Source organism: Pezoporus flaviventris, unplaced genomic scaffold (assembly GCF_033815535.1).
Source record: "Pezoporus flaviventris isolate CSIRO_AGI_PZ_B2104156 unplaced genomic scaffold, CSIRO_AGI_Pfla_v1 ptg000327l, whole genome shotgun sequence".
Taxonomy (NCBI): domain Eukaryota; kingdom Metazoa; phylum Chordata; class Aves; order Psittaciformes; family Psittacidae; genus Pezoporus; species Pezoporus flaviventris.
Genome location: NW_026892874.1, coordinates 178610 through 191438, shown reverse-complemented (window position 1 = coordinate 191438; position 12829 = coordinate 178610). Strand labels below are relative to the sequence as shown.

The window sequence follows — 12829 nt, the reverse complement described above, 5'->3', positions numbered from 1 at the left end:
GGGACACCATGGAGACACCATGGGGACACCAATGGGACATCATGGGGACTCCATGGGGACACCATGGGGACACCAATGGGACATCATGGGGACATCAATGGGACATCATGGGGACGCCATGGGGATGCCATGGGGACACCATGGAGAAGCCATGGGGACACCAATGGGACATCATGGGGACACCATGGAGACACCATGGGGACACTGTGGAGAAGCCATGGGGACACCATAGGGACACCATGGGGACCACCATGGAGAAGCCATGGGGATGCCATGGGGATGCCGTGGGGACATTGGGACACCTCAAGGAGGAGAGGAGAATAAAGGTCCCATGGAGGGGATGATGCTGTGATGTGTGATGGGGATGGGTGGTGGGGATGTGCCCTCCTCCATCATGTGTGGGGCATGGCATGGACATGTCCCACCATGCTATAGGTGCTGTACATGGACGTGTCCCACCACGCTATAGGTGCTCTACATGGATGTGTCCCACCATGCTATAGGTGCTGTACATGTCCCACCATGCCATAGGTGCTGTCCATGGGCATGTCCCACCATGCTATAGGTGCTGTCCATGGACACGTCCCACCATGTCATGTGTGACCATCCATGTACATGTCACCCCATGATGCATGTCACCATCCATGGACGTGTCCCCCCACAAAACATGTCACTGTCGTGACAGGGATGTGTCCCACCGTGCCACGTGTGAGCTTTCATGGACGTGTCACTTCATGCCACATGTCAGCATCCATGTTAATGTATCCATGTCACGGTACATGTATGTGTTCACATGTGTCACATGTCACTGTACATGTATGTGTCCCCACATGTCCCATGTCACTGTACATGTATGTGTCGCCACGTCTCATATCACTGTACATGTATGTGTTCGCATGTGTCGCATGTCACCGTTCATGAGTATGTCCCCACATGTCACATGTCACTTTACATGTATGTGTCCCACATTTCTCATGTCTTTGTACATGTATGTGTCCCCACATGTCCCATGTCACTGTACATGTATGTGTCCCCACATGTCCCATGTCACTGTACATGTATGTGTCCCCACATGTCCCATGTTACTGTACATGTATGTGTCCCCACATGTCCCATGTCATTGTACATGTATGTGTCCCCACATGTCCCATGTCACTGTACATGTACGTGTCGCCACGTCTCATATCACTGTACATGTATGTGTTCCCACATGATGTATGTCACTGTACATGTGTCCCACATGTCCCATGTCATTTGACATGTATGTGCCCCCTTGTCCCACGTCACTGTACATGTGTCCCTCATGTCCCACGTCACTGTACATGTGTCCCACATATACCATGTCACTGTACATGTGTCCCACACGTCCCACATTACCCTACATGCATGTGGCTCCTTGTCCCACGTCACTGTACATGTGTCCCTCATGTCCCACGTCACTGTACATGTATGTGCCCCCTTGTCCCACGTCACTGTACATGTGTCCCACATGTCCCACATGTCCCACGTCACTGTACATGTGTCCCCACATGTCCCATGTCACTGTACATGTATGTGTTCCCGCATTATATATGTCACTGTACATATGTGTCCCACATGTCCCATGTCATTCGACATGTATGTGCCCCCTTGTGCCACGTCACCCTACATGTGTCCCACATGTCCCATGTCACTGTACATGTGTCCCCACGTCCCATGTCATTGTACATGTATGTGCCCCCTTGTCCCACATCCCTCTACATGTATGTGCCCCCTTGTCCCACATCCCTCTACATGTGTCCCACATGTCCCATGTCACTGTACATGTTTCCCACATGTCCCACGTTACCCTACATGTATGTGCCCCCTTGTCCCACGTCACTGTACATGTGTCCCTCATGTCCCACGTCACTGTACATGTGTCCCACATGTCCCATGTCACTGTACATGTGTCTCATATATCCCACGTCACCCTACATGTATGTTCCCACCCCCCCATCACCACCCTAGCACAGGCCCGCCACCATGTGGGCGTGGCCTCGCACGCCCAGTGGGGCGTGACCACAGCGGCTGACCAATCACATGCCCGGTGGGCGTGGCTACGACCAAAGGGGCGGGTGCTCGGAGCCGCGGTCACGTGAGGCGGGCGGCTGAAGCCGCGCTGCGGCGGTGTCATGGCGGCGCCGTCAGGTGAGCGGGGACCGGGGCCTGAGGCGGCGGCCGGGGGGGGGGGGGTGAAACCGGGCCCCGGCCCCTCACCGGCCGTGTCCCCACAGAGACCGAGCGGCTGCTGGGCCGCGGGCCCGCCTACGGGAGCACGGAGCCGCCGGCGGTGGCGGAGGAGGAGGAGCTGCGCCGCCGCCTCAAGTATTTCTTCATGAGCCCCTGCGATAAGTACCGGGCCCGCGGGCGGCGGCCCGTGAAGCTGGGCCTGCAGCTGGCCAAGATCCTGCTCGTCACCGTCCAGGTGCGGCGGGGAACGGGGACGGCGGGGAGGGGGCGCTGGGACGTGGGGGTATTGGGGAGGGGGGCAGTGGGACGTGGGGACACTGGGGAGGGGGCACTGGGGAAGGGAGCACTGGGACATGGGGACACTGGGGAGGGGGCACTGGGACAGGGGGGCATTGGGGAGGGGAGCACTGGGACATGGGGACACTGGGGAGAGAGTCACCGGGGAGGGGGCACTGGGGCCACTGGGACATGGGGACACCGAGGAGGGGGGCACTGGGACCTGGGGACACTGGGGAGGGGGGCACTGGGACATAGGGGTACTGCGGAGGGGGACACTGGGGAGGGGGGCACTGGGGGCACTGGAACGTGGGAGTAGTGTGGAGGGGGGCATTGGGACCTGGGGACACTGGGGAGGGGGCACTGGGACATGAGAGTACTGCGGAGGGGGGCACTGGGACATGGGGACACTGGGGAGGGGGCACTGGGACATGGGGACACTGGGGAGGGAGGCACTGGGGCATGGGGACACCGGGGAGGGGAGCACTGGGGGCACTGGGACATGGGGACACCGGGGAGGGGAGCACTGGGACCTGGGGACACTGGGGAGGGGGGCACTGGGGGCACTGGAACATGAGGACACCGGGGAGGGGGGCACTGGGGGTATTGGGACATGGGGACACTGGAGGGCACTGGAGGCATTGGGGGTAGTGGGGAGAGAGGTATTGGGACATGGGGACACTGGGGAGGGGGCACTGGGGGCACTGGGACATGGGGGGAGGGGGGAGGGGGGGTATTGGGACATGGGGACACTGGGGAGGGTGACAATGGGACAGGGGGGCATTGGGGAGGGTGGCCCTGGGGGGATTTGGACATGGGGACACTTGGGAGGAGGGCACTGGGACATGGGGAGGGTGACACTGGGGGCACTGGGACATGGGGACACTGGGGAGGGTGGCCCTGGGGACCCTGGGATGTGCGGTCACTGGGGAGGTGCTGCTGCTCCTCCATTCCTGGGTGATGATGTCACGTTGGGAGCCTCTTTGGGCTGAAACCGCTGCATTTTGGGGCCCAGTGCCCCCCACCCCGTGCCCAGGGCAGGGCTTGAATCCCAAGGGGGGGGCTTTGTCCCGCAGCTCATCCTGTTTGGACTCAGCAACCAGATGGTGGTGACCTTCAAGGAGGAGAACACCATCGCCTTCAAGCACCTCTTCCTGAAGGACTACGTGGATGGGGCTGAGGACTCCTACGCCGTCTACACCCAGCAGGACCTCTACGAGCGCATGTTCTATGCTGTGGAGAAGGTGAGAGCCGCCCTCTGGGGACACCAAGGGGTGCTTTGGGACACCCAAGGGATGCTTTGGGGACATCAAGGGGTGCTTTGGGGACGCCAGGAGGTGCTTTGGGACATCAGGAGGTGCTCTGGGACACCAAGAGGTGCTTTGGGGTCACCAAGGGGTGCTTTAGGGATACCAAGGGGTGCTTTGGGGACACCACGCGGTGCTTTGGGGACACCAAGAGGTGCTTTGGGGGCACCAAGGGGTGCTTTGGGACCTTAAGAGGTGCTTTTTGGACACCAAGAGGTGCTCTGGGGACACCAAGAGGTGCTTTGGGGACATCAGGAGGTGCTTTGGGACACCCAAGAGGTGCTTTGGGGACATCAAGGGGTGCTTTGGGGACGCCAGGAGGTGCTTTGGGACATCAGGAGGTGCTCTGGGACACCAAGAGGTGCTTTGGGGTCACCAAGGGGTGCTTTGGGGACACCACGAGGTGCTTTGGGGACGCCAAGGGGTGCTTTGGGGGCACCAAGGGGTGCTTTGGGGACACCAAGAGGTGCTTTGGGGACATCAGGAGGTGCTTTGGGACATCAGGAGGTGCTTTGGGACACCAAGGGGTGCTTTGGGGACATCAAGGGGTGCTTTGGGGACGCCAGGAGGTGCTCTGGGACACCAAGAGGTGCTTTGGGGTCACCAAGGGGTGCTTTGGGGACACCAAGAGGTGCTTTGGGGACACCAAGAGGTGCTTTGGGGACACCAAGAGGTGCTTTGGGGGCACCAAGGGGTGCTTTGGGACCCTAAGAGATGCTTTTTGGACACCAAGAGGTGCTCTGGGGACACCAAGAGGTGCTTTGGGGACATCAGGAGGTGCTTTGGGACACCCAAGAGGTGCTTTGGGGACATCAAGGGGTGCTTTGGGGACGCCAGGAGGTGCTTTGGGACATCAGGAGGTGCTCTGGGACACCAAGAGGTGCTTTGGGGTCACCAAGGGGTGCTTTGGGGACACCACGAGGTGCTTTGGGGACGCCAAGGGGTGCTTTGGGGGCACCAAGGGGTGCTTTGGGGACACCAAGAGGTGCTTTGGGGACATCAGGAGGTGCTTTGGGACATCAGGAGGTGCTTTGGGACACCAAGGGGTGCTTTGGGGACATCAAGGGGTGCTTTGGGGACGCCAGGAGGTGCTCTGGGACACCAAGAGGTGCTTTGGGGTCACCAAGGGGTGCTTTGGGGACACCACGAGGTGCTTTGGGGACACCAAGAGGTGCTTTGGGGACACCAAGAGGTGCTTTGGGGGCACCAAGGGGTGCTTTGGGACCCTAAGAGATGCTTTTTGGACACCAAGAGGTGCTCTGGGGACACCAAGAGGTGCTTTGGGGACATCAGGAGGTGCTTTGGGACACCCAAGAGGTGCTTTCGGGACATCAAGGGGTGCTTTGGGGACACCAGGAGGTACTTTGGGACACCAGGAGGTGCTCTGGGACACCAGGAGGTGCTTTGGGGGCACCAAGAGGTGCTTTGGGGACATCAGGAGGTGTTTTGGGACATTAAGAGGTGCTTTGGGACACCAAGAGGTGCTTTGGGGGCACCAAGGGGTGCTTTGCGACCTTAAGTGGTGCTTTTCGGACACCAAGAGGTGCTCTGGGGACACCAAGAGGTGCTTTGGGGACATCAGGAGGTGCTTTGGGACACCCAAGAGGTGCTTTGGGGACATCAAGGGGTGCTCTGGGGACACCAGGAGGTGCTCTGGGGACACCAAGAGGTGCTCTGGGGACACCAAGAGGTGCTTTGGGGGCACCAAGGGGTGCTTTGGGACCTTAAGAGGTGCTTTTCGGACACCAAGAGGTGCTCTGGGGACACCAAGAGGTGCTTTGGGGACATCAGGAGGTGCTTTGGGACACCCAAGAGGTGCTTTGGGGACACCAAGAGGTGCTTTGGGACATCAGGAGGTGCTTTGGGATGCCAAGGGATGCTTTGGGATGCCAAGGGATGCTTTAGGGATGCCAAGGGGTGCTTTGGGGACCCCACGGGGTGCTTTGGGGACCCCACGGGGTGCTTTGGGGACCCCACGAGGTGCTTTGGGGACACCAAGGGGTCCTTTGGAGACACCAAGAGGTGATTTGGGGACACCAAGAGGTGCTTTGGGACATCAGGAGGTGCTTTGGGACACCAAGGGGTGCTTTAGGGACGCCAAGGGGTGCTTTGGGACATCAAGAGGTGCTTTGGGGACTCCATGAGGTGCTTTGGAGACTCCATGAGGTGCTTTGGAGACTCCATGAGGTGCTTTGGGACTCCATGAGGTGCTTTGGGGACACCACGAGGTGCTTTGGGACACCCAAGGGATGCTTTGGGGACATCAAGAGGTGCTTTGGGGACACCACGAGGTGCTTTGGGGACACCAAGGGGTGCTTTAGGGACACCAAGGGATGCTTTGGGGACACCATGAGGTGCTTTGGGGGCATCAAGGGGTGCTTTGGGACATCAGGAGGTGCTTTGGGGACACCAAGGGGTGCTTTGGGGACACCAAGGGGTGCTTTGGGGACACCAAGAGGTGCTTTGGGACATCAGGAGCTGCTTTGGGGACACCAAGGGGTGCTTTGGGGACCCCAAGGGGTGCTTTGGGGACACTGAGGTGGCTGTGGACCACATCCAGCTCCTCCTGGCATCTCCTTCTCCCAGTACTTGGCCATTCCCAACGCGACCATCGGGCGCTATGCCTACGTGCATGGGGGCAACCACTCGGCCCTTCTCTTGTGCCAGCAGTACTACAAGAAGGGCCGCATCGACCCAGCCAATGACACCTTCAACATCGACCCCAAGATTATCACAGGTGGCTTTTTGGGGAGGGGGGGATGTTAAAGGTGGAATTGCTCATCCCAAATGTCTTGGGTTGGGATTTGGGACTTGAGAAGGTCCCCAAAGGGGATACAGGGGGGGGTTGGGCTTCACTGAAGGTGCTTCTCCTCCATGTAGACTGCTTGGGAGTGGACCCTGAGGACCCCCAGCCTCTTTCTCGCAGCTACAAGAACTTCACCCTCAAGTTCCACAAGTAAATGAGCACCTTTGGGTGCTGGGGACACCCCCAAGCTGGGATCCCAATGTGGGGGGATCTCCTGTTGAAGCCCCGTTGGTTTCCAACCCACTTGTGGGATGTGCAACCACTGCTCCTCTAAAGCTGGAGCCACCTTGGTTGGGGCACCCAAAGGAAGGGGTTGGCCCCTCTCGGGTGGTGTTTGGCTCTTGGCACCGTGGTTTGGGAGGGTGCTTTGACTCTTGGCATCATCTCTTAGGGGTTTTGGGGTGTCCAAGTGAGCCCCATTGTCCCCTCCACAGGCTCATCAATGTCACCATCCAGTTTAAGCTGAAAGCCATCAACATCCAAACCATCATCAACAACGAGATCCCCGACTGCTACACCTTCACCATCACTGTGAGTGGTGGCACCGGGGGGGGGACGACACATCCTCTATGGGGACACAGGGACCCGTCCTGCCCCCAGTCCCGTCCGGCCCCCATTCCCGTCCCTTCCCCAATCCCATCCCAGCCCCATTCCCATCCCGCCCCCAATCCCATCCCACCGCGATTCTCATCCTTCCCCCATTCCCATCCAGTCCCCATTCCCATCCTGCTCCCATTCCCATCCCGCCTCCATTCCCATCCCAGCCCCAATCCCATCCGGCCCCCAATCCCATCCGGCCCCCAGTCCCATCCGGCCCCCAATCCCATCCCTCCCCCAATCCCATCCCTCCCCCAATCCCATCCCTCCCCCATTCCCATCCGGCCCCCATTCCCATCCTGCTCCCATTCCCATCCCGCCTCCATTCCCATCCCAGCCCCAATCCCATCCGGCCCCCAATCCCATCCGGCCCCCAGTCCCATCCGGCCCCCAATCCCATCCCTCCCCCAATCCCATCCCTCCCCCAATCCCATCCCTCCCCCATTCCCATCCGGCCCCCATTCCCATCCGGCCCCCATTCCCATCCCTCCCCCAATCCCATCCCTCCCCCAATCCCATCCCTCCCCCAATCCCATCCCTCCCCCATTCCCATCCGGCCCCCATTCCCATCCGGCCCCCATTCCCATCCGGCCCCCATTCCCATCCGGCCCCCAATCCCATCCCAGCCCCATTCCCATCCCACCCCCATTCCCATGGCTTTCCTGGCCTGTCCCCACTCCCCCTTTGTCCCCAGATCACCTTTGACAACAAGGCCCACAGTGGCCGGGTGAAAATCCGCTTGGACAACCGGGCTGACATCAAGGAATGCAAAGATCCCAGCGTCTTCGGCCGAGGTGGGAGCCACAGCGCTGCCATCTACCCCCCCCCCCCCCCCCCCCCCCCCTTTTTTGGGTGCCAGAAGGGTGCTGCTGGGTGCTGAGTTGAGCCACGGTGCCTCTTGTAGGTGACAACTCCTTCAGGCTCTTCTTCGATGTCGTCGTCATCCTCGTCTGCTCCTTGTCCTTCATCCTGTGCGCTCGCTCCATCATCCGGGGCCTGCTGCTCCAGCACGTGAGTGCAGGGATGCTGCACCCCACCTTTGTGTGGGGATGGATGGAGTTGGGGGGGCTGGAGGAGGCCCTTTTTCCCCTGGGAAAAGGCTGTGTGGGATGGGTGAAGGTTTCTCCTCGCCGTGCAGGAGTTCAGCCGGTTCTTCCAGCGCCGGTACAACCAGAGCGTGTGCCTCTCGGACCGCATGGAGTTCCTCAATGGTTGGTACATCCTCCTGGTCATCAGTGATGTCCTCACCATCATGGGCACCATCATGAAGATAGGCATCGAGTCCAAGGTACCCGAGGTCCTGGGTGCACTGGGGCTGCTGCCACTGGTGTCCCCATGCACCCAGGATGGGACATTTCCATGGGGCAGGAGGCAGTGGCCACCCATGGGTGCTGAGTGCAGTGGGTGAAGCTCTTGTGGGTGGCTTTATGGTGGGTTGTGGGGCAAGCATCACTCCTGATGGGTGCTGGTCCAAGTGGGACCCCGTTGGAAACAAAAGGCAGGAGGCAATGGCCACCCATGGGTGCTGGCAGTGCAGTGGGTGAAGCTCTTGTGGGTGGGTTTATGGTGGGTTGGGGGACGAGCATCACTCCCGATGGGTGCTGCTCCAGTAGGACCCCATTGGCACCAAAAGGCAGGAGGCAATGGCCACCCATGGGTGCTGGCAGTGCAGGGGGTGAAGCTCTTGTGGATGGCTTTATGGTGGGACTGGGGACAAACATCACTCCTGTTGGGTGCTGCTCCAGTAGGACCCCATTGGCACCAAAAGGCAGGAGGCAATGGCCACCCATGGGTGCTGAGTGTAGGGGGTGAAGCTCTTGTGGGTGGCTTTATGGTGGGGCTGGGGGACAAGCATGACTCCTGATGGGTGCTGGGCCAATAGGACCCCATTGGCACCAAAAGGCAGGAGGCAATGGCCACCCATGGGTGCTGGCAGTGCATTGGGTGAAGCTCTTGTGGGTGGGTTTATGGTGGGGTTGGGGGACAAGCATCACTCCTGATGGGTGCTGCTCCAGTAGGACCCCGTTGGAAACAAAAGGCAGGAGGCAATGGCCACCCATGGGTGCTGAGTGAAGTGGGTGAAGCTCTTGTGGGTGGCTTTATGGTGGAGCTGGGGGACAAGCACGACTCCTGATGGGTGCTGGGCCAACAGGACCCCATTGGGTCCAAAAGGCAGGAGGCAATGGCCACCCATGGGTGCTGGCAGTGCATTGGGTGAAGCTCTTGTGGGTGGGTTTATGGTGGGGTTGGGGACAGGCATCACTCCTGATGGGTGCTGCTCCAAATAGGACCCCATTGGCAGCCGAAGGTCCCATCCTGCTGCTGCCTGGTGGCTCCTGGCCCCTTGGGGACCGCATGGGGACAACCTCAGAGCCTGGGGTCCCATCCTGCTGCTGCCTGGTGGCTCCTGGCCCCTTGGGGACAACCTCAGAGCCTGGGACCCCTCTGTCCCTGCAGAACTTCGCCGGCTACGACGTCTGCAGCATCCTGCTGGGCACCTCCACGCTGCTCGTGTGGGTCGGGGTCATCCGGTACCTCACCTTCTTCCAGAAGTACAACGTGAGTGGCAGCAAGGGACCATTCCCAACGCTGGGAATGGCGCCTGGAGGAGCTCAGGCTCACCCCATGGATCTCCCTACCCGCTCTATCCCCATCCCGCTCTGCATTGGAACCCCATAAGATGCTCTATGGAGGCCCATCCCAGTGACACCCCCCCCCCCCCCTTAAAAGGCTTGGGATCGTTCCCAAGTGGTTTTTCCTCTTCCAGATCCTCATTGTCACGCTCAGGGTGGCTCTTCCCAACGTCATCCGGTTCTGCTGCTGCGTGGCCGTCATCTACCTGGGCTACTGCTTCTGTGGCTGGATCGTGCTGGGGCCCTACCATGTCAAGGTGCTGCTCTGGGTGCTTGGGGTGGCAGTGGGGCCATGGGGGCTGTCCCTGTGGGGTTGCAGTGGGGCCATGGATGCTGTCCCCATGGGGTCACAGTGGGGCCATGGGTGCTGTGTCCATGAGGGTCCCAGTGTGGCAGTGGGGCCATGGATGCTGTCCCCATAGGGGTCCCAGTGTGGCAGTGGGGCCATGGGTGCTGTCCCCATTGATGTCCCAGTGTGGCAGTGGAGTCATGGGTGCTGTTTCCATGGGGGTCCCAGTGTGGCAGTGGGTCCATGGGTGCTGTCCCCGTTGATGTCCCAGTGTGGCAGTGGGGTCATGGGTGCTGTCCCCATAGGGGTCCCAGTGTGGCAGTGTGGCTATGGATGCTGTCCCCATAGGGGTCCCAGTGTGGCAGTGGGGCCATGGGTGCTGTCCCCATTGATGTCCCAGTGTGGCAGTGGGGTCATGGGTGCTGTCCACATGGGGGTTGGAGTGTGGCAGTGTGGCTATGGATGCTGTCCCCATAGGGGTCCCAGTGTGGCAGTGGGGCCATGGGTGCTGTTTCCATGGGGGTCCCAGTGTGGCAGTGGGGCCATGGATGCTGTTCCCATTGATGTCCCAGTGTGGCAGTGGGGCCATGGGTGCTGCCCCCATGAGGTTCCCGGTGTGGCAGTGGGGTCATGGGTGCTGTCCCCGTTGATGTCCCAGTGTGGCAGTGGGGCCATGGATGCTGTTCCCATTGGTGTCCCAGTGTGGCAGTGGGGCCATGGCTGCTCCCCCATTGGGATTAGACCCCAGTGGCCCATTGGAACCTTCACCCTGGTGGCACCACGGTGGCTTTCAGACCCCTTCCCAGCCCTCTTTATCCCCTCCCGTGCCAGTTCCGATCCCTTTCCATGGTGTCCGAGTGCCTCTTCTCCCTGCTCAACGGCGATGACATGTTCGTCACCTTCGCCGAGATGCAGCAGCACAGTTACCTGGTGTGGCTCTTCAGCCAGGTCTACCTCTACACCTTCATCAGCCTCTTCATCTACATGGTCCTCAGCCTCTTCATCGCCCTCATCACCGGCTCCTACGAGACCATCAAGGTGAGGCCTTCAACCAAGGCTCAATCCCTTGGGATTTGCCTTGTGGAAGGGGTTTTGGTTGTGGTTTGGGTGGTGAATCCAGTGCTGCCCCGCTTCCAGCTCATCCCAGCATCCATCCGGACCTCTCCTGGAGGCTGCTTTCCTCATCCCCCATCCCTTGGGATCGGAGCTCAGCTCCTTCCTGCTGAGAGCACCGCAATCCCCATTGCCCCACGCGGCGGCGCCGACCCCATTGCGCTCACCCCAGACCCCGCTGGGCCTTCCCTAAAGGGATTCCTTCCTCTTCCCCACAGCACCAGTGCGAGGGGGAGCCCCCCGTGTCCCAGCTCCACACCTACATTGCCCAATGCAAGGACAGCCCCAAGTCGGGCAAGTACCGGCGCGACAGCACCGCATCCTGCTCCATCTTCTGCTGCTGTGAGCGGTGAGTGGGGCTTTCGGGGGGGTGGTTCCCAATGGATTTGGGCTTGGAGAGGGGGATTTCAGGCTCTTTTCACTCCTTACCCCATGCAGACCCCGTTGCTGCACCCATGGGACCCTCCATGTGGGGCTCACTCTCCCCTTATTGCTCCCCCAGGTGGGGGGGATCCTTTTGGGCTCCTGGATCCCAAATCCATATGGATTCCCCCTCCATCCCATTCCCTCTGCTCTCCCCATAGGGCTCCTCTGCAAGACAACGCGCTGCTGGTGAACTGAGGCAGGACCCATGGGGACACCATGGGGACGATGTCCCTTTGCCCCCCTCTGCTTTTAAGGTCTTTTATAGCTGCTTTTAGCACCCTAAAGCAGGGACCGAGATGGAGGGCACACGGAATGGATGCTGATGGCCCCGTTATTCCCCATGGATTTTGAGCTGCTCCCAAGCCTGGATGCTCGGCAGCCCCAGAGCGGGATTTGGGACCTCTTGGATGTGGTTTTGGGAGCTTTGGGACTCCTTGGAAGTGCTTTTGGCAGCGACCTGGAGCCTTGGAACTCATTGGAGGAGCTTTGGGGAGCTTTGGACACCTTTGGAAGAGCCTTTGGGAGCCTTGGATCTCATTGGAAGAGGTTTTGGGAGCCTTGGACCTCATTGGAAGAGCCTTTGGGAGCCTTGGAACTCATTGGAAGAAGTTTTGGGAACCTTGGACCTTATTGGAAGAGGTTTTTGGGAGCCTTGGACTTCATTGGAAGAGGTTTTGGGAGCCTTGGACCTCATTGGAAGAGGTTTTGGGAACCTTGGACCTCATTGGAAGAGCCTTTGGGAGCCTTGGACCTCAATTGGAAGAGGGTTTGGGAGCCTTGGACCTCATTGGAAGAGGTTTTGGAGCTCTGTGCCCCCTTGGTTGGGTCCTGAAGACCTCCTCATTCATGGACTGAGTTGTGGCCGGGCTCAGCCTGGTCCAGGGGCAGGGGGTCCCAATGGGTGCCCCTGTGGTGGGGGGAATAAAGCGCCCTGGGAGATGAATGGGGCCGATGGGTGCTGCTGTGGGGGTCCCCGCGCCGTGGGGTGGGAGGGGGGGGTTTGGGTGCCAGCGCCACGGGGTGGCCATGGGGGTCACAGTGGGGCTATGGGTGGTGTCTGTACCCCCCCCTTGCCACTCCCAATATGGCGCCGCCTACCCGGCCATACCCGTTGTTGTCGCTCTTCAATGACGTCACTCCCCGCCACACCAAAGATGGCGCCTCCCGCGAT

The 12829-nt window shown here is 60.0% G+C and overlaps 1 protein-coding gene across 1 annotated transcript; it reads left to right on the top strand.

The window, feature by feature from the left end:
- The first annotated feature begins 2070 nt into the window (after positions 1 to 2070).
- On the top strand, positions 2071 to 12010 carry MCOLN1 (mucolipin TRP cation channel 1). The gene is made up of 14 exons (XM_061443280.1): positions 2071 to 2169; positions 2256 to 2446; positions 3564 to 3731; positions 6381 to 6531; positions 6675 to 6750; positions 7035 to 7131; positions 7892 to 7991; positions 8102 to 8208; positions 8336 to 8485; positions 9655 to 9756; positions 9965 to 10087; positions 10951 to 11157; positions 11451 to 11581; positions 11817 to 12010. The coding sequence occupies exons 1-14, from the start codon at positions 2154 to 2156 to the stop codon at positions 11851 to 11853; spliced, it is 1656 nt and encodes a 551-aa protein (XP_061299264.1). The 5' UTR covers positions 2071 to 2153; the 3' UTR covers positions 11854 to 12010.
- The last annotated feature ends 819 nt before the right edge of the window (positions 12011 to 12829 follow it).